Source organism: Carcharhinus amblyrhynchos, chromosome 3 (genome assembly GCF_965287045.1).
Source record: "Carcharhinus amblyrhynchos chromosome 3, sCarAmb.v2.hapA, whole genome shotgun sequence".
Classification (NCBI taxonomy): Eukaryota; Metazoa; Chordata; class Chondrichthyes; order Carcharhiniformes; family Carcharhinidae; genus Carcharhinus; species Carcharhinus amblyrhynchos.
Window position 1 is genome coordinate 134,832,162 of NC_137326.1, and position 20,287 is coordinate 134,852,448.

At 46.7% G+C, this 20,287-nt stretch overlaps 1 protein-coding gene across 1 annotated transcript; it reads right to left on the reverse strand.

Moving 5' to 3' along the window:
- Positions 1-550: 550 nt before the first annotated feature.
- mmp23bb (matrix metallopeptidase 23bb) lies at positions 551-19,960 on the reverse strand. Its single transcript, XM_080186553.1, has 8 exons — positions 19,811-19,960; positions 15,577-15,719; positions 12,223-12,359; positions 8,558-8,725; positions 6,555-6,719; positions 5,062-5,172; positions 4,097-4,226; positions 551-1,398 (listed from the first exon to the last, which is right to left on the reverse strand). Exons 1-8 carry the CDS (start codon positions 19,958-19,960, stop codon positions 1,185-1,187), a joined length of 1,218 nt encoding a protein of 405 aa, XP_080042679.1. The 3' UTR covers positions 551-1,184.
- Positions 19,961-20,287: the final 327 nt, after the last annotated feature.

Sequence of the window (20,287 nt, forward strand, 5' to 3'; positions counted from 1 at the left end):
GACTCCAGGCACATCCTGGAGGGTTGGCAATCCTAACTGTACTTGGGATAAAATGTGGAACTAAAACTGGGCATCTATAATGGAGCCAAACCCAATTATTTATAGAAATGGAATCATTCTGCGATCCTATCCAATTTATTTTTGCATTCTCTGGAGTCCATGAGTTTAGCCAGATACTGGGCAACACGACAGCTCAGTGACTATCGCTGATTGCTGTGCAGACACATGGATTTGGGCCGGTGTCTGTGGGAGTTTGCGCATTCTCCCCGTGCTTGCGTGGGTTTTTCTCTGGGTGCTCCGGTTTCCTCCCACACCCCAAAGATGTGCTATTAGGCTGATTGGAAGTAAAAAATTGTCCCTAAATTAGTTTCCCTCAATGTGGATTGCCATAAAACAATAGATAAGGGTCATGGGTGGAGGGGGGGACTGGTAATGTTAAAATGGCGGCGTGGGCTCGTTGGGCCAAAGGGCCTGTTTCCCGGGCTGTTTTTGTTCGTTGTTCTTTGTAGCCATTCACTACTTACTCAATGGGGAGTTGGTTTAGCTCAGTTAGTTGGTTTGTGATGCAGAGGGATACTAACACTGCGGGTTCAATTCCTATACCAGCTGAGGTTATTCAGGAAGGACCCACCTTGCCTGAGGTGTGGTGATCTTCAGGTTAAATCAGCACCGACGGTCATTTGGAACTTTGCCTATTTGCTCAATTATTAAAGGGCGATGAATTCTCACTCTTATGTAATTGTGTGAGTAAATGACAAATTCCCTTCTTTCACATTCCTATTTAACAGAATCCACCTAACTCTTTTATCTGCCTTCTCTCGGTTTTCAAAAGGAGGGCAGAAGTGGTCAAGACATAAACCTTCATAGATTCGACATTTCGAACATCCACTCGGTCCTGAGCAAGATGGTCAGAATTGGCCTTTTTCCCTTCCCAGCCAGGAATATTTTCCCCAGGTAAGGTGCCCGCCAAAAACCTCAAAGTCTTTGTCTGGAGCTGATTAAATGTACAAGTTCACGTCAGGAACATGATTCAAACTCACGACCATCCAGTCGGGAAATCAGTGACGTTGTAAGTGACTGGCCATTGCCATTGTCCAGAATAACTAGGTCGTTGTCTGTCCATTGTGGTCATGGTGACATGTTTTTTCAAAGGTTTGGGTTGATTCCACACTGCGCGCTCATCCTCAATGGGAGTCGGCACCTTGAGGTTCAGCAATGTCATTGTCTTCCTTGACTCTGATCCACCAAGAATTGGCCTGAACCGTCAAGGCTTTCCGCTGGATTTGGCATGTGTACAGACCCTCGTTATACTCATTTGCTACAATACTGAGGTCCTGGTCTTTCACGATGAAGTATCCTGGCACAGAATTGGCTAATAATTCCCCATCCTTGTACCAACTGAAAGAAACAAATGATAATTGTTTGTAGCAGGAAGAGGAGGGCTTGCATTTATATAGCACCCAGTTACACAAAAAATAAATGTAGGTGATGTCAATTACTAGAGACCGCCCATTTTACACAGCAAGATTTCACAAAAAAGTAATGAAATGAATGGTCAGTTCATCTGTTTTTTAGGTAGCATAGGCTCTGATAAGGTATCATGGCCAGGTAGAATGCAAGTAAAATAATACAAAGAACAAAGAACAAAAACAGCCCGGGAAACAGGCCTTTAAGAAATGTATTTGTGTAATGTTCCTTATGCAGGATTTGTTTTCACAGTCAGTTCTATAACCAGTGCCATTTTGTCTGTAACTGGCAGCCCCTGTTGTTACTGCAGCAGCATAACTGATCTTAATTGCTAAAGTGCTTGTTTTGATCTGGACTAATGTAGGGTTGTTATTTTAGTGTTTTCCTCTGGGGTTTTCAGAGTTGGGCTTGATTAGGTTGATTTTCAGGAAAAATCACATGATTGGGTGAGATTAGGCTTACACATAGAAATCAAGTCAGTTACTGCTTGGAGAGAAGTAGCTTTCTCTGTATCTCTAGACACTCTCCAGAGTTGGAGACCGGTATCTGCCAGGAAATAAGTCCTTTTCCTCTGCAGATTGCTAAATAGGAGTCAGAAGACAGATATGGTTCTGTATTTGTCCAGAGGGGTTAAAAGGATGGAAACATAGCATCCAAATGAGCATATCTGTTTTTGTGTTAACTGATTCTGAAGAGGGATTCATGTCTTTGGGGATATTGCTTACATTGGAACTATGAAGGTAGCTAGCAGTTAAGAATTATACTTTGTCAAATTTCAATTGATGAAAGTTATGCTAATTCTTTTTGTTACATTTTAACTGTGTTGTTAAATAAAATTTGTTTTAATAAAAGCTTCCTAGTGGGTCAATTAAATCATGCTGGGAGGAAAATACCTTATACTCGCTGTAATGCCAAAATCAAAAAGTTGGGGTCGAGGCTAACTTCATAACATATCTTGGAGTTTCTGATCTGATCCCTAAAAATCCGCATGAATTGTGGGACAGAGGAACTGAAATTTAAATTCAACAGGGACTCAAAATGCCCCAGACAAATCACACTCACATGATAGAAATCAATGGGAAGGAAAATCTTGCCAGGTATAAAACCACTGGGGAGGTCTTGTAGTGTAGTGGGTAGCAAGCTTACCTCAGAGTCAGAAGCTCTAGGTTTGGGTTCTAGCTCGGGACTTGGTGGCCAAGGAAGGTGTATTCACAATGTGGCCAAACAAATTACTATTTATCTGAAAATCCTTCCTACACAGGTTAGTAGCAGGTGATCAGAGTCGCCTGGTCGGTCTTTTGATAGAAAGAAAGTTGGAGACTCTACCATCACTATCCAAAGCTCCAGGTCACAATATACAAGGTGCATGTTGTCACAGCAGAGGGACACTCCCTGTGTGATCTGTATTACACATCTGGAACCAATCTACCTGCTTTGCAACTCCACTGAAGTTGTGTTTTAGGAATAATTTTTAGGAAGGCTTGCATTTATTTAGCCTCTTAACTGACCTTCTGATGTTCCAAAGCATCTTACAGCCAATGAAGTTTTTTTTGAAGTGTAATCACTGTTGGAAAGTATGAAACTTGGTGGCCAATTTGCACACAGCAAGATCCCACAAATGGTGATCTGATGATGACTACATCATCTGTTTTAGTATTGTTTTTTGAGGGATAAACATTGTCCAGGGAATCTGCCCTTCTTCAAAATCGTGTTGTTGGATCTCTCAGTCTAAGGGCGCTGATGGTGGTCTTCACCACCGGCATTCCCTCAGTGCTGCCCCCTACCTTCAGCCTATAATACCTGCTCAGGTTTCTGGTGTGTGATCCAAACTCACAACCTTCTGACTCAGAGATCAGAGTACCACACATGAACCACAATTTGACTGCTGGAGACTGTGTGTAATATCTCACCCAAGTAAGCACCATTGTATTGCTCTGGTCTACATTAAAGCTGCTATTTAAACCCACCTTGTTATTACCGTGTTGCATTGTTTGAGAAAGTAATGCTCACCAAGATACTGGCAGAATTCCCAGCAGGTGTTTAAATAATTGTACATGAATAGAGAACCATTCAACTATAGAGTCCCTACAGTGCAGAAAGAGGCCATTTGGCCCATTGAGTCTGCACTGTCTCTCTGAAACAGCATCTCAACCCTGCCCTACCCCGTAATCCCAAGCATGACTAATCCACCTAATCTACACATCTTTGGACACCAAGGGCCAATTTAGCACGGTCAATCCACTTAACCCGCACTTCTTTGGGCTGTGGGAGGAAACCGGAGCACCCCGGGGAAACCCATGCAGACAAGGGGAGAATGTACAATCTCCACACAGTCACCCTATGCCAAGAATCAAACTCTGGTCCCTGGTGCTGTGAAACAGCAGTGCCAACCACCCTGCCACAGTGCCACCGTTAATGTATTCAAGAAGTGGCTGGATATAGCACTTGGGGCGAACGGGATCAAAGGTTATGGGGAGAAAACAGAATTAGGCTTTTGAGTTGGACAATCAGCCATGATCGAGATGAATGGGAGAGCAAGCTCGGAGGGCCAAATGGCCTCCTCCTGCTCCTGTCTTCTATGTTTCTATGTTAATGAGTGATTAAGTTCCATTGATTCAGTGAAACTCACCTGACATTAAGAGGAGTCGCATGTGAGAGAGTCTTTCCACATCGGAAGGTCACGATGCGACCTTTGGATATATATTTCATCTTGACATTCTGAGGTAGAGCAGTGGTTGCAATTGCTGCATCTGGTGGTTCTGAATGTGAAGGAGGAAAGTCAGAAAGAGCAGACTTTACCAGCAAGAAGCTAACTCTTCAAAGTTCTATTTCCCATCTTATTTGAAATTGGAACTTTCGTTATTATATAGGACGGAGGATACCCAAGCCAAAAACTAAAAAGAACATTAGAAATTGGCAGATGACCATAAATCTCCTCCAATGGTTATTCAAATCAAAATAATTTGTTTTTATTTAAAATGGAAGCCTTTCATTTTCTCTTTCTTTTCAAGGTACTTTGACAGTTCTGATTCCTGCTGGTCTCAGTATCAGAGAGCTTGTACTCGGGGGAAGGTGGGGAAGGACAGACAAGTTTAATTTTCCTCCTGTGGCATTGGTGGGATTGTCAAATTTCTGGAGTGTCCGAGAATTGAAGATCGATCCCAAGCTGAATACACCACATTCACTCCCTCCACCATGGATGAACAGTGGCAGATATGTGCACCATCTACAAGATGCACTGCGGGAACTCATCAAGTTACCAAACTCATGACTACTACCATTTAAAAGACCAAGGGCAGCAGATGCATGAGAAGACCACCACCTGGAGGTTCCCCTTCAAGGCACACACCATCCTTACTTGGAAATATATCACTGTTTCTTCACTGTAGCTGGGTCAAAATCCTGGAACTCCCAAACAGCACAGAGATGTATATACGATGTATGGAGTGCGGCGGTTCAAGAAGTCATCTCAACACCACCTTCTCAAGGGTAATTAGGGATGGGCAATAAGTACTGACCTTGCCAGCAATACCCAAGTCCTGGGAATGAATAACAAAGCTGGAAGTGTCACTCTTACTACAGACTGAAACTCACCAAAGCACAGGTCACACACTTGCGGACAATGTTTCTTCATGAATGACCGTCGCTTCTCACAGAATCCAACTCGAGCCCAAGGATTGCACAGCCTCTTCTTATCAATGCAGCCTGTAGGGGAAGGAGAGGGCATTATTGGAGGGTGACATGTTGCAATGAAAGTACCAGGTCAGACAGTCAGTGAAAATCTCCCGAGTTACCGCCAATCATCGCCTGCTCATATGGATGGCCACAGAAGATGGCAGCGGGTGTACGAGTGTTGGCCAGAACATGGATCCCCCTTTTTGGTCAACATATAAATGGAGAACAATGATTTGAATAAGGTCCTCAGCTGTGCAACCCTGGCAACCCTTGTAGGGGAGGCAGTGGCATTGTGGTATTGTCGTTTGACTAGTAATCCAAAGACCCAGGATAATGTTCTGGGGCTTGGGGTTCAAATCCCACCACAGCAAATGGTGAAATTTGAATTCAATCTGGCATGGTGGCACAGCGGTTAGCACTGCTGCCTCACAGTGCCAGGGACCTGGGTTCGCTTCCTGGCTTGGGTTGCTGTCTGTGCAGAGTCTGCACATTCTCCCTGTGTCTGCGTGGGCTTCCTCCAGGTGCTCTGGTTTCCTCCCACAGTCCAAAGGTGTGCGGGTTAGGTGGATTGGCCATGATAAATTGCCCCTTAGTGTAAGGGGGATGAGCTAGGGTAAATGCATGGGGTTATGAGGATAGGTGGGATTGTCCTCAGTGCAGACTTGATGGACTGAATGGTCTCCTTCTGCACTGTAGGATTCTATGAGGAAACAGTCACACCTTCAGGAGGAAACAATGGCAGAAAAACAGTAATTGAAACAGAACACACAATTTTTCTTTCAAAAAAAATAAGAAGAGAACAAAACTAAAATGGTGTGGGGTACAGGGCGGATTGGATAGCTTTCAGAAAGCCCAGCCTGGATCACATGGACTTCTTCACTGCAGTACCATTCTGTGATCCAGGCATGGACAAGATGGGCCGAATGGCCCCATCTACACTGTATAATTTCTATGACGAGATTGGAAATAAATATTAAAGTAATGCCCATCACCCTGGCAGATTTGTATCATCAACAACACTCGATACAGAACAAACAACAATGACCAAAGCTAACTCTGCAAACGAGAAGAGACACCTCTGTAATTCTCAGCATACCCTGACTAATAACTGTGGCAATGAAACAGTGTGAGATTCCAGATGTTGTGACATTTCATTCTTGCCACACACTTTCCAAGGTCAGAATCAATTCTTGACTCTTGATTCATAATTTGGCTCCTTGAAGACAGAATCTGACATAATCAGGAGGAGGTCACTTGGCCTCCTTTGAAAGAGCTGTCTGGTTAGTTCCCACTCCCCCTTCGCTCATTCCCCCCCGCAAATTCCTCCCTTTCAAATATTTATCCAATTCCCCTTTGAAAGTTCCGATCGAATCAGGAAGCGCGCTCCAGTCGGTAGTAAGTCGCAATCGTACCGTACAGTCTCTGGATTCCCCAGATGTCGTCCTGTGTAATTCTTCGCTGCCCTGTAAACGTTGCGTTGGGATGCATCAGTGCGCTCTCATTGCGCGAGTGCATCAGCCCCAGTGCATGTCCAATCTCATGAGCTGCAACCTGCACCAAGTCATTCAACCAAACACCTGTCAACGGAACAGAACAAGACTATTCAAACAGCTTCGAGTCCCAGTCCAGAGACATCGGCAAATAATCACACAAACGTAGGAAATAGGAGCAGGCTTAGGCCTCTCCCCACCCCCTTCCCCCCACATGCCCCGATTGCTGTCCTCCCTGCCCCCTCTGAGCAAGGTCCAATGTCCCCTCTCCCACCCACCAGCTCCGATCTCCTCAACCCCTTCCCCCCCACCTCCTGGCAGACCCGACCCCCATCCTACCCCGAGCAGTCCCACCACCCTCCCTTCCCACCAGTGCCAATCTCACCACCACCCGCATGGCCAGCCCCAATCAGTCCCTTCCCTCCCTCTGCCACTGATCCTTCTGCAGAGTGGCAGCGAGACCCTCCACCCCCAACCATCTTCCCCACATTCCCGCGTTCCTATTCTTACTCATGCTCCTGTTTTCCGAATCTCTCTTATGCTTCTTGTCCCATCTGGAGCTGTGTCTCCTCAGGGATTTTCTCCAGACTTGGTTACCTGACACAGTATCCTGCCAGGAAGCAGTAATTGAAACTGGGACAAAGTAAATATGAGGGGGTGCTGCTGGACAAAACTAAACTGTTAAACCCATCAGTCTTATTACTTCCTTCTGCTACAGAAAGTTGCAGCTGTTAGAGCCTTGACAAAAGAAAAAACTTGCACTCCCCCCCTTTCACAAACTCAAAAATGTCTCAAAGTGCTTTACAACCATTGAAATATTTCTACGGTGTATTCACTGCTGTAATTTAAAAACTACTGCAGCAAATCTGGGCAAGCTGCCATAGACTACAGTGAGATAATGACCAGATAATTGTACTGTATTGAAAATGAAATTGTGCATTTTGTCCACTAGAGGCTGCACATGTACCAGCAGAGGGAGTCCATGCTTTAACAGGAAATGCAGCAGTTCTGTTTCTTTCTGAATGTGGCTGAATTTTCCACTTCTACCCAAGAAACCTCACAATAATCTGTTTTTTGGATGAAGTTGGCTGAGGGATAGGTTTTGACCAGGACACCGGGGAGGAGTTCTTGCTCAGTTTGACTTTGTGCCGTGAGATGTGTTATGTCCATTTGAGAGGGCAGATGGAGATTACAGCCGGGGTGATTTTCCAGCACCATCCATATTTGAGGTGTCGTCCTAGATCCCATTTTAGTTGCTGCTGGGATAAGTCTTTGTCCCCGTATTGTTATTCTTTTGGTGTAAGGGTTACACATTACACAGATCCTCTCGATGGCAAGTAGCCATAATCTCAGTAACAAGAACCCCCTAAAGCTCCACAGTCTCAGCAGCAATCCTCCCCCCTCAACTCATACCGTCCCCTCACATCAATGTGGCTTTTAGTTCCATCCCACCAATCTCGGGTTTGTTACCCTGATAGCAGTTTATTTATTAGTCACAAGTAAGGCTTACATTAATATAGCAATGTAGTTACTGTGAAAATCCCCTAGTCACCGCAGTCGGGTTAATGCACCCTAACTAGCACGTCTTTCGGACTGTGGGAGGAAACCAGAGCATCTGGAGGAAACCCACGCAGACATGGGGAGAACATGCAAAGTCCACCCAGACAGTGACCCAAGCCGGGAATCGAAACCGGGACCCTAGCGCTGTGAGGCAGCCGTGCTAACGACTGTGCCACCATGTCGCCCAGTTCAGCATGTCATCTGGAAGACGGCACCTCCGGCAGCACTCCCTCAGTGCTGCACTAAAAGTTTCAACCTGGATTTTGTGCTCAGTTCTTCCAGCAGGATTAATATCCGTAATCCTCTGACCCAGGGGTAAAAGCGTCACCCACGATAAACACCAGTCGCCCGTTTAGCATCCGTACCTTGCTTCCAGCTGAACCGGGACTTCCCCAGAATCCAGAACTCATGATTGTCAAAGTGGATCTCACCAAGCGGAGGCAGGAAAGCGTGACCCAGCTCACCATTCAGTCCATCAAAGCAGGGGTGAAGTGGGGCAAACCAGCAGTCGGTGTGATTGAAGGTGTAAAATCCTGAAATGCATTTAAATTCAAGCTTTAATAATAAAACACAATCACCCTGAGGGTCACACTCTCCGCGAACGGTTTGCAGGATATTTCTTTTCATCCTGCAAGATTTGCCGAGGTGAGTATTTTGGAGAGGAAAAGAGTTTGACATTGGAACAGACAGGGTTTGGTGGATTAGCGATTAGCTGCTTATAAGTTCGTAAGATACAGGAGCAGAATTAGGCCATTCGGCCCATCGAGTCCACTCCGCCATTCGATCATGGCTGATATGCTCCTCATCCCCATTTTCCTGTCTTCTCCCCATAACCCTTCAATCCATTACCAATTAAAAATCTGTCTAACTCCTCCTTAAATTTACTCACTGTCCCAGCACCCACCACACTTTAGGGGTAGTGAATTCCACAGATCCGTAACCCTTTGGGAGAAGTAGTTTCTCCTCAACTCTGTTTTAAATTTACTGCCCTTTCTCCTAAAACTCTGACCTCTCATCCTAGAATGCCCCACAAGAGGAAGCATCCATCAAACCTTTCCCACATCTCACAGGACAAACATGACTAAGGACTTCCTCCTGTACCACCCTGTCTCCCAATAAACTCTGCAGATACGTTGGATTGCCTCAAATTATTGCACTATTGTGGAGGGTCTCCTAGAAGTAAGAGGAGGTGGGGAGAAGGTTTGGGGTGATACGGTGAGGATGTTCAGACCCTAGAGGTGATGCACTATGCGATGCATTATGAGGCTGATCCCTGGTGTTGAAAGGCAAGGAAAAGCAATTCATAGAATCATAGAATCCCTACAGTGCAGAAGGAGGCTATTCGGCCCTTCGAATCGACGCCAACTCTCCAACAGAGCGTCCTAACCAGGCCCATACTCTAACCCCATGAATTTACCCCAGTACTGCCCCTAGCCTACACTTCTTGGGACACTAAGGGGCAATCTAGCATGGCCAATCTGCCTAACCTGCACATCTTTGGACTGTGGGAGGAAGCTGGAGCACCCAAAGGAAACCCACGCAGACACGAAGAGAACGTGCAAACTCCTCAAAGACAGTGACCCAAGTCAGGAATCAAACCCAGGCCTTTTGCACTGTGAAGCAGCAGTGCTAAGCACTGTGCCACCATGTCGCTGATATGCCACCGTGACAACAAAACAGTACACTTTGGGATGAACATCACCCGCTTGACTGCTATCCAAGGCTCCTTTGACAGCACCTCCCAATCTCATGACCCCTACCATCTAGAAGGACAAGGCCAACAAATATCTTGGAATACTACCACCTGGAGGTTCCCCTCCAAGCCTCTCACCATCCTAGCTTGGAAACACTGTCGCTGGGTCAAAATCCTGGAGCTCCTTCCCTGACAGCACTATGGGTGTACCTACATCTCAGGGACTGTAGCAGTTCAAGAACACTCACCACTACCTGGGGCGGCACAGTGGCAAGTGATTAGCACTGCTGCTTCACAGTGCCAGGGACACAGGTTCAACTTCCAGCTTGGGTCACTATCTGTGCGGACTCTGTGCTTTCTCCCTGTATCTGCATGGGTTTCCTCCGGGTGCTCCGGTTTCCTCCCACAGTCCAAAGATGTGCAGGTTAGATGGATTGACCAGGCTAACTTGCCCCTTAGTGTCAGGGGGACTAGCTAGGGTAAATGCATGGGGTTACGGGAATAGGGCCTGGGTGGGATTGTGGTTGGTGCAGACTCAATGGGCTGAATGGCCTCTTTCTGCACTGTAGGGATTCTCTGATTCTTGAGCACAATTAGGCTGAGCCAATAATGCCTACAACCCATAGGTTAATTTTTCTAAAAATCTTCATTAAAGGATAATCAGAAGATGGAATGGGCTTTCAGCTCAGGTTCTGGGAATTTAGGGACTGTAGGCAGCCATTGTGCCCGGGTTTTTGATAAGAGAGGGGATTAAGGGTTATGGGGAGAGGGCGGGAATGTGGAACTGAGCCACTTCAGATCAGCCATGATCTTATTGAATGGCGGGGCAGGCTCGAAGGGCTAGATGGCCTACTCCTGCTCCTATTTCTTACGTTCTTATGTTCAGATCTGCACCAACATTCAGCTGGATTGTGGCTGATTGCAAATTAAAATATCAATAATTTTAAAAGTGAGATGGACAAATCCTTCATTCCCACTATAACATAGTAAACAAACATTCTTCCCAATCTGCAGTCTCACTGAAACTTGGGAATATTGGATCCAATCTCACAGGAATTTTAACATTGTATTCAGAGGATTCAGCCTTGATTTGGGGAGATGGTGGCAGAATGGAAATATTAGGTTGCCTGGACTAGTAACGCAGAGGTAACAGGCTAACACTCTAGGGACATAGATTCCGTATGGGTGTCAGAGTGGTTAGCACTGCTGCCTCACAGTGCCAGGGTTTCAGGTTCGATTCCTGTCTTAGGTCACTGTCTGTGCAGTGTCTGCACATTCTCCCCGTGTCTGTGTGGGTTTCCTCCGGGTGCTCCGGTTTCCTCCTACAATCCAAAAGACGTGCTGGTTAGATGCATTGGCCACGCTAAAGTCTCCCTCAGTGTGCTCGAACAGGCACTGGAGTGTGGCAACTAGGGGATTTTAACTTCATCGCAGTGTTAATGTAAACCTACTAGTGACACTAAAAAATAAACTTTACCTTCAAATTGGCAGCTGGTGGAATTTATATTCAATTCATAAATCTGGAATTGAAAGGCTAGTCTCAGTAATGATGACCATGAAAACATTGCCGATTGTTGTTAAAGCCCTCTGGTTCACTAACGCCCCTTATGGGGAGGACAGCTGCCGTTCTTACTGATCTACGTGTGACCCCAGGCCCACAGCAATGTGGTTGGATCTTAACTGCCCCCTGAAATGGCGTGGCGAGCCACTCAGTTCAATGGGCAATTAGTGATGGGCAACAAATGCTGGCCCAGCCAGCAATGCCCACGTCCCATGAAAGAATAAGGGGAAAAAATCCCTCGAGGGGGTAATTTGGCCATCTGGGCACCAAGCTTCTATTATTTGCTCTTTCAGCAACATGTCTGGAAACACGAACACCTTACAAACACTGGTTTAGAATCCTGAGGAACTAAGAGAGACAAAGACTCGCATTTACATGGTGATACATGGTTTCCAATGTGGAATGCCATAAGCGTAGACAAGGGTGATGGGTGGAAGAGGGGACTCACAATGTTAAAATGGCGGTGCGGGCTCGTTGGGCCGAAGGGCCTGTATCCCGTGCTGTGCTGTTCTTCGTTCTTTGTATATTCACAATCACTGGCCATCTTAAAGCACTTTGCAGCCAATGAATCTCTTTGGAGTACTAGCCATTGTTGTAATGTAGGCAACACAACAGCTAATATGGTCTCTGTAAACTCCTATAAAACAGCAATGTGGGCATGACCAGATAATCTGTTGGCTGTGACGCTGTTTGAGTGATTGTGTCACATTGCAAAGTTCACACACAGAGAAAAACAGACTCGGATTAAAAGAAATGGAAGGAAGTTTTTGGCCCACCGATTTTGATATCTGCATCTTTCTGTGGCGGGAGCTCTGTGAAGGTGAGAGGTGACACATCGCTCCACATTATAAAGGCGATTGCAATGGCCTTCCTGGTGTCATCTTTATTCAGAGTGCTCGGAAACTTTGCAATCCTGTGGAGAAATACGAGAGTTTCATGTTGTAGAAGTCATTCTCTCTGTAACCCTTCGGTTCACAATAGTCTGACCCCATTTGTCCTTCTGAAGCCTGGACTTCCACCCAATCAGCACTCAGGCACAGGGGCTGGATCAATCTGGCTCGGTGTTTGATGCTCTCGTCAGCTGCCAAGCGGCCATTACCCCCCCGCCCCCCTCCCCGGGACAGAGGTGAGGGGCTGGCGTTTCAGAGGCTATGGTGGGAGGGAAATCGATGGGAGGAGAGATGGTCAAACCTTGGGGGTGGATGCCACCACCCCCGCCACTCTCCCCCTCGCTCACCCTGGTCACATGGTGTAGACCTCACCCATTGCTGATTAAATCCAGGCAGCTGCATATCGAGTCCTTTGTCTGGGTATGGATTTCTCACTTCAAAGCCTCACTGACCCATTGTGGGCAAGCTGGCCCCGAGTATATTTGGGGATGGGCCTGTCACTGTATAACACTGGGGTACAGTACTGGTGGGGACGGGTCTGTCACTGTATAACACTGGGGTACAGTACTGGTGGGGACAGGTCTGTCACTGTATAACACTGGGGTACAGTACTGGTGGGGACAGGTCTGTCACTGTATAACACTGGGATACAGTACTGGTGGGAATGGGTCTGTCACTGTATAACACTGGGGTACAGTACTGGTGGGGACAGGTCTGTCACTGTATAACACTGGGGTACAGTACTGGTGGGGACGGGTCTGTCGCTGTATAACACTGGGATACAGTACTGGTGGGGATGGGTCTATCACTGTATAACACTGGGGTACAGTACTGGTGGGGACAGGTCTGTCGCTGTATAACACTGGGATACAGTACTGGTGGGGATGGGTCTGTCACTGTATAACACTGGGATACAGTACTGGTGGGGACAGGTCTGTCACTGTATAACACTGGGGTACAGTACTGGTGGGGACAGGTCTGTCGCTGTATAACACTGGGGTACAGTACTGGTGGGGACAGGTCTGTCACTGTATAACACTGGGGTACAGTACTGGTGGGGACAGGTCTGTCACTGTATAACACTGGGGTACAGTACTGGTGGGGACAGGTCTGTCGCTGTATAACACTGGGGTACAGTACTGGTGGGGACGGGTCTGTCACTGTATAACACTGGGGTACTGTACTGGTGGGGACGGGTCTGTCGCTGTATAACACTGGGGTACAGTACTGGTGGGGACGGGTCTGTCGCTGTATAACACTGGGGTACAGTACTGGTGGGGACGGGTCTGTCGCTGTATAACACTGGGGTACAGTACTGGTGGGGACGGGTCTGTCGCTGTATAACACTGGGGTACAGTACTGGTGGGGACGGGTCTGTCACTGTATAACACTGGGGTACAGTACTGGTGGGGACGGGTCTGTCGCTGTATAACACTGGGGTACAGTACTGGCGGGGACGGGTCTGTCACTGTATAACACTGGGGTACAGTAGTGGTGGGGACGGGTGTGTCGCTGTATAACACTGGGGTACAGTAGTGGTGGGGACGGGTGTGTCGCTGTATAACACTGGGGTACAGTAGTGGTGGGGACGGGTGTGTCGCTGTATAACACTGGGGTACAGTACTGGTGGGGACGGGTCTGTCGCTGTATAACACTGGGGTACAGTACTGGCGGGGACGGGTCTGTTGCTGTATAACACTGGGGTACAGTACTGGTGGGGACGGGTCTGTCGCTGTATAACACTGGGGTACAGTACTGGCGGGGACGGGTCTGTTGCTGTATAACACTGGGGTACAGTACTGGCGGGGACGGGTCTGTCACTGTATAACACTGGGGTACAGTACTGGCGGGGACGGGTCTGTTGCTGTATAACACTGGGGTACAGTACTGGCGGGGACGGGTCTGTCACTGTATAACACTGGGGTACAGTACTGGCGGGGACGGGTCTGTTGCTGTATAACACTGGGGTACAGTACTGGCGGGGACGGGTCTGTCACTGCATAACAGTGGGGTACAGTACTGGTGGGGATGGGTCTGTCACTGTCTAACACTGGGGTACAGTACTGGTGGGGACGGGTCTGTCACTGTATAACGCTGGGGTACAGTACTGGTGGGGACGGGTCTGTCACTGTATAACACTGGGGTACAGTAGTGGTGGGGACGGGTCTGTCGCTGTATAACACTGGGGTACAGTAGTGGTGGGGACGGGTCTGTCACTGTATAACACTGGGGTACAGTACTGGCGGGGACGGGTCTGTCACTGTATAACACTGGGGTACAGTACTGGCGGGGACGGGTCTGTCACTGTATAACACTGGGGTACAGTACTGGCGGGGACGGGTCTGTCACTGTATAACACTGGGGTACAGTACTGGCGGGGACGGGTCTGTCACTGTATAACACTGGGGTACAGTACTGGCGGGGACGGGTCTGTCACTGTATAACACTGGGGTACAGTACTGGTGGGGACGGATCTGTCACTGCATAACAGTGGGGTACAGTACTGGTGGGGATGGGTCTGTCACTGTCTAACACTGGGGTACAGTACTGGTGGGGATGGGTCTGTCACTGTATAACACTGGGGTACAGTACTGGTGGGGACGTATCAGGTCAAATTGGGCCTGTATTCTGTAGAGTTTTGAAGAATGAGAGGTGATTTAATTGAAAGCTACAAAACGCTTAAAGGAATAGACAGGGCAAATGGAGGTAAGATGTTTCCCTTGGGTGGGGAGTCTAGAACTGGGGGCACAATTTCAAAATGGAGGAAGTGTCTTAGAACTGAGATGAGGAAAAAATTCTTAACACAGAGGGTTGCAATTTGCTACCCCAGAGGAATGGGGAAGCACAGTCATTGGGTGTGTTTAAGCAGAGATTGATAGATTTCCAATTAACAATAATGTAAAGAGTTATGAAGATAGTGGGTATGAAAGACATTGAAGTGTCCAATCAGCTATGATTATATTGAATGGTGGAGTAAGCTCGATGGGCTGAATGGCCTATCCTGTTCCTATGTTTCTATAGAGTATAAGTTGCTGTTTTCCGCTTATATCGCTGTTCTTGCAAAGTGTCCTGATGAGTACAAAATGAAAAGCTTTGATGTGTCTCTTCTTTTGAGCGGTACTCAAGTTCTGTCCTACCGAACAACTATCTGCTTAACAATTAACTTTTCCCAATGTGTTTGCTGAGTCGGGAATACAAGTGTCTGCATCCCTGGTGAGCTCTGGCTACTGTCTCACTTACTTGTAGGTGATGTTGAAGTGATCCCATTTGTGCAGCAAGGGGTTAATGGCGTAGCGTTTCTGACGCGATAGGAATGTGTTAGGCAGCTGCTCTGGTGTGGTAGGAATCTGGTATGCTTTCCTCAGTGCAGTTCTGCCCTTCTCCTAGAAACACAATCAGAACGATTCAATTAAATAACCATTAAAGAGCTGAAGGAAGGAATGTGACAATCTCACAGACCATGAGAGGAAAGAAAAGTGGGAAATCTTTGAATTGTAGAGCGTTAGAATTAACAACACAGAAACCGTTGTTCTTCTGAATAGTTCCACTGCAGTATTTCGGTTTTGATCCTTCCACACACTCAGGTGGCACATTCCAGATTGACCTTGGTCTTGCCCTTTCAAACACAGGCAACATTCACTGCTTCTAGTCTTCTTTGTACAAATAACTGTCTTCTCTAAGCTGTGGTTGCGTAACAGAAGCCCTGGTGCTGTGGATTAACTGAACAAGCCCCAGGTATTGTGTTTATGGCAGCACAGTGGTGAGCGCTGCTGCCTCACAGCACCAGAGACCCGGGTTCCATTACCAGCTTGGGTCACTGTCTGTGTGGAGTTTGCATGTTCTCCCCGTGTCTGCGTGGGTTTCCTCCGGGTGCTCCAATTTCCTCCCACACTCCAAAGATGTGCAGGTGGTTTGATCTTGCTAAATTGTTCCTTAGTGTCCCAAGATACATAGATTAGTTGGGTAAATATGTGGGGCTATAGGATAATCCTGGGTAAGAGCCAATGCAGAATCAATGGGCCAAAAGGCCTCCTTCTACACTGTAGGAATTCTATTCATTTGAACACTTCCTTGTGATCTTCCTCCCTGACATTTCTAGGGGTGTACTCCAAGATTGATTCCTCCCTTCCCTCCAGACATGTTGCAGTTGAGTCAAGGTCCAAATATGCCTCCGGGAGTGATGGACAAATGGGAATTGGTGTGAGTTAGGTGCACTTGGAGCACAGTCTTGGATGGGCACAGAGTTTCGCAGAGAATCTGCACAGGAAAGTGGGTTAGTCGGGGTAACAAGGTTACACAGGAACTAACAGCACGGATTCATCTAGAATGTAGTATGGGCAACAAATGATTCCACCTCCTCATGACTGCCTCGGGTTGGCATTTTAACCCATTTCAAATAAACTTTGTACAAAGAAATACCTCACAAATGCTGGTGTCACTGATAGCTAATCTCCACCAGAGGAGCTCAATGTGAAATGTACCCCACCTTCCTCTCTAGGCTTTTCCAGTATTTCTCATTGGTTTCCAGCACTTGGGCAGGGACACAGAAACAGGCAATGGCAGGTCAGCTGTTATACAGCGTGATTTACCTCTCTGACACAAAGAACCCATCATCAGCATTGTGTTTATGCATCCAAAAGTTTCAAAAATGGTTTTTGGAATATTGAATTTCAAGCCAACAGAATGGGCATAGGGAGTCATCATTAAAATGTTGGCTGGAAATGCTGCTGGGATTTAACTATGGTTTTGCCACGATTCTGGGGGGGAATGTTACTAACTCTGGATTCTTTAGCTCCTTCATCACATAACCCACCTCCCTCACCTCAAACTCCCTCCCATCATTGGTCAAGCATTGTACCAATGCTTACAGCATCCCACCTACCCGGTTAAATAGATTCATTACCCAGCTGAATGATTTGTGACAGTTGTGGCATTGTGGTATTGTCACTGGACTAGTAATCCAGCGACTCAGGGTAATGTTCTGGGGACCTGGGTTCGAATCCCACCAGGGCAGATGGTGGAATTTGAATTCAATTAAATTTTGGAATTAAAAATCAAATGTGAAACCATTGTCATGAAAACCCATCTGGTCCACTAATGTCCTTTAGGGAAGGAAATCTGCTGTCCTTACCCAGTCTGGCCTACAAGTGACTCCAGAGCCAGAGCAATGTGGTTGACTCTCAACTGCCCTGCAATGGCAACTAGGGATGGGCAATAAATGGTGTCCCAGCCACATCCCATGAACCTAAAAAAGAACAGCCAATAATTCCCCCAATCTCTGAGTGACAAAGTTTAAGTTTCAAGGAGGAAGCACGAAGCTCCAGATTGAGACTTCAGTGCAATACTGAGGGAGTGCTGCACTGCCGCTGGTGTCAGACAAAGCATGCAATCTGCCTGCTCAGATAGAAGATTCCATGGCACTGTTTTGAAGGATAACAATGGCCGTTATCCCCAATGTTCAGGACCAATATTTTTCCCTCAATCAACATCAGATAAACAAGACGATCTGTTCATTAGATCTGCTGTTTGTGGGAGTTTGCTGCTCACAGATTGGCTGCTGCATTTCCCATAATCCCACAGCGGCTCAACTTCGGAAGTATTTCATTGGTTGTAAAGAACTTTAAGGCGACTGCCACAGGGTTGTTATACAATCAGCACAGTGGTTAGCACTGCTGCTTCACAGCTCCAGGGTCCTGGGTTCAATTCCTGGCTCCGGTCACTGTCTGTGTGGAGTTTGCACATTCTCCTCGTGTCTGCGTGGGTTTCCTCCCGGTACTCCGGTTTCCTCCCACAGTCCAAAGATGTGCGGGTTAGGTTGATTGGCCATGTGAAGAAATTGCCCCTAAGTGTCCAGGGATGCGTAGGTTAGAGGGGTTAGTGGGTATGATATGGGGGTAGGGCCTGGGTGGGATTGTGTTCGGTGCAGACTCGATGGGCTGAAGGGCCTCTTTCTGCACTGTAGGGTTCTATGATTCTCTGATGACCATAGAGTCATACAGCACAGAAAGAGGCCCTTCGGCCCACCATGTCTATACAACCAGCAACTATCAATCTATACTAATCCCATTTACCAGCACTTGGTGCATAGCCTGCTATACCTGGGCAAATTTAGTGCTTGTGCAGATGCTTCATAGATGTTACCTGCCTCCACCGCACTCTCAGGCAGCGCATTCCATACTTCCTCCATCCTCTGGGTGAAAGTATTTTTCCTCACATCCCCTCAAAACCATTTACCCACCTTAAACCAATGTCTTAGACACCTCGGTCACGGGGAAAAGATTCTTACAATCTATCCTATCTAATTTTGTATACTTCTAGCGAATTCCACCCCCCCTCCCAACCTCCAGGGAAAACAGCCCCAACCTATCCAGTCTCTCTTCAAAGCTGAACCTTTCCATCCCAGGCAGCATCCTGGTGGATCTCCTCCGCACCCCCTCCTTCAGTGCAATCATAGCGGTGACCAGAACTGTACACAATGTCCCTGTGAACAGCATGACATAAATGCAAGTTTTTCTTTTGATCTCCAATATCTTTATAAATAATAAACTAAAATGTTTAAAGGTAGTTAAAAATTAAGACAGTTTCTAAGGCAGCGAGAAAGGTTTGGCTTGCAGCAGTGTTCAGGAGAATAATTCCGAATTCCCAGGAGATCCAGCACATACCTGAGTAGTTGGTAAATCCACTGATGGAAGATTGGAAACTATGGAGGGAAATAACATCAACATTGACAGGGAGAGATGTTTCCGGTCATTATCGGAGCTAGAATCAGAATATCTCTGTTCTCCTTGGAGCAAAGAAGGCTCAGAGGGGATTTGATAGAGGTGTCCAGAATCATGAAGAGGCTGGACAGAGTAGATAGGGAGAAAGTGTTCCTGCTGGGAAAAGGATCCAGAACTAGATTTAAAGTGATTTGCAAAAGAAACAAGCGCGATGTGAGAAGAAGCTTATTTACACAGAGGGCGGTTCAGGTCTGGAATGCATTGCCTGGGAGTGTGGTGGAGGTAGGTTCAACCGAGGCATTCAAGAGGGCATTGGATGATTATTTGAATAGAAACGATGCCTACGGGTACAGGGAAAGGCAGGGGAATGGTATTAGACATGCAGCTCATTTGGAGAGCCAATACAGACATGATGGGCCAAATGGCCTCATCCTGCACTGTAATAATTCTGTGATTCAGTAAAAGATTTCCTTATAATTTTCTTAAATGGACAGAGTTGAAGTTGGAAATAGGGGCAGAGTAACTCAAGAACACCCTCAGTGATCAGATAAGATTCCATGAAAATAGCTATTAATACAAAAACAGAAATACATCAAGCTAGTTTTACACTTTGTGAAAAATAATCTGTTTAATTCCTCAATCTCAATGTGGCAGTTTTCTCTCAGTAAAATATTAACATTTCCCTTTCCCGGCAGTTTATTTTTCTGGTTGCACAAAGAACCTCTTCTGTAAATGCTTATAAAATTCCTTCTTACCAGCTCAATCTTCCACGTTGGAAAAGCTTCAGCGGGAATGAGGATCAGCGAGGTCACCCAGAGCAACACGAACAAAGGGAAACTCCAAGAAAAAAGTCCAAAGTTGGACCCTTTGCACCAATAACTCGCTCCTAAAGATTTCCTGCACATCTTTTTTGTTCACAGCTGGAGAGCGAGCCTTTAGTAAATATGAAGGGAAGTATTTCACAAGGCACTACGACTGTCGGGTCTCAATGATCAGTGAGTTAGGAATGAGTTCTTGTGCTTTTCTGTTCTCAGCTTTGCTGCAAAGGGCTAACATTCGTAACTATGTCAGGGGTAATGGGTCGCCCTCTCAGGCAGTCTCACCTCCCCAGATTGAAACCAGCTGTAAGATACTGGAGAGGGCGCCAAGGGAAGATTCCTGCCAGCACAGCATTTCTGGCTTCTTGTTTTGTACAGTAGTTATTGCTCCTTGCGGTATATTCCTGCCTGTGA

What these genes read in the sequence shown, in the direction of transcription:
- mmp23bb (XM_080186553.1), bottom strand. Translation starts at nt 19,960, where the DNA reads ATGTGCAGGAAATCTTTAGGAGCGAGTTATTGGTGCAAAGGGTCCAAC. An exon ending in AGATGCAGATATCAAAATCG is followed by an intron (nt 8,726 to 12,222) that starts GTGGGCCAAAAA and finishes AATGCATTTCAG; the next exon opens with GATTTTACACCTTCAATCAC. An exon ending in GGGAATCCAGAGACTGTACG is followed by an intron (nt 5,173 to 6,554) that starts GTACGATTGCGA and finishes CTTCCCCTACAG; the next exon opens with GCTGCATTGATAAGAAGAGG.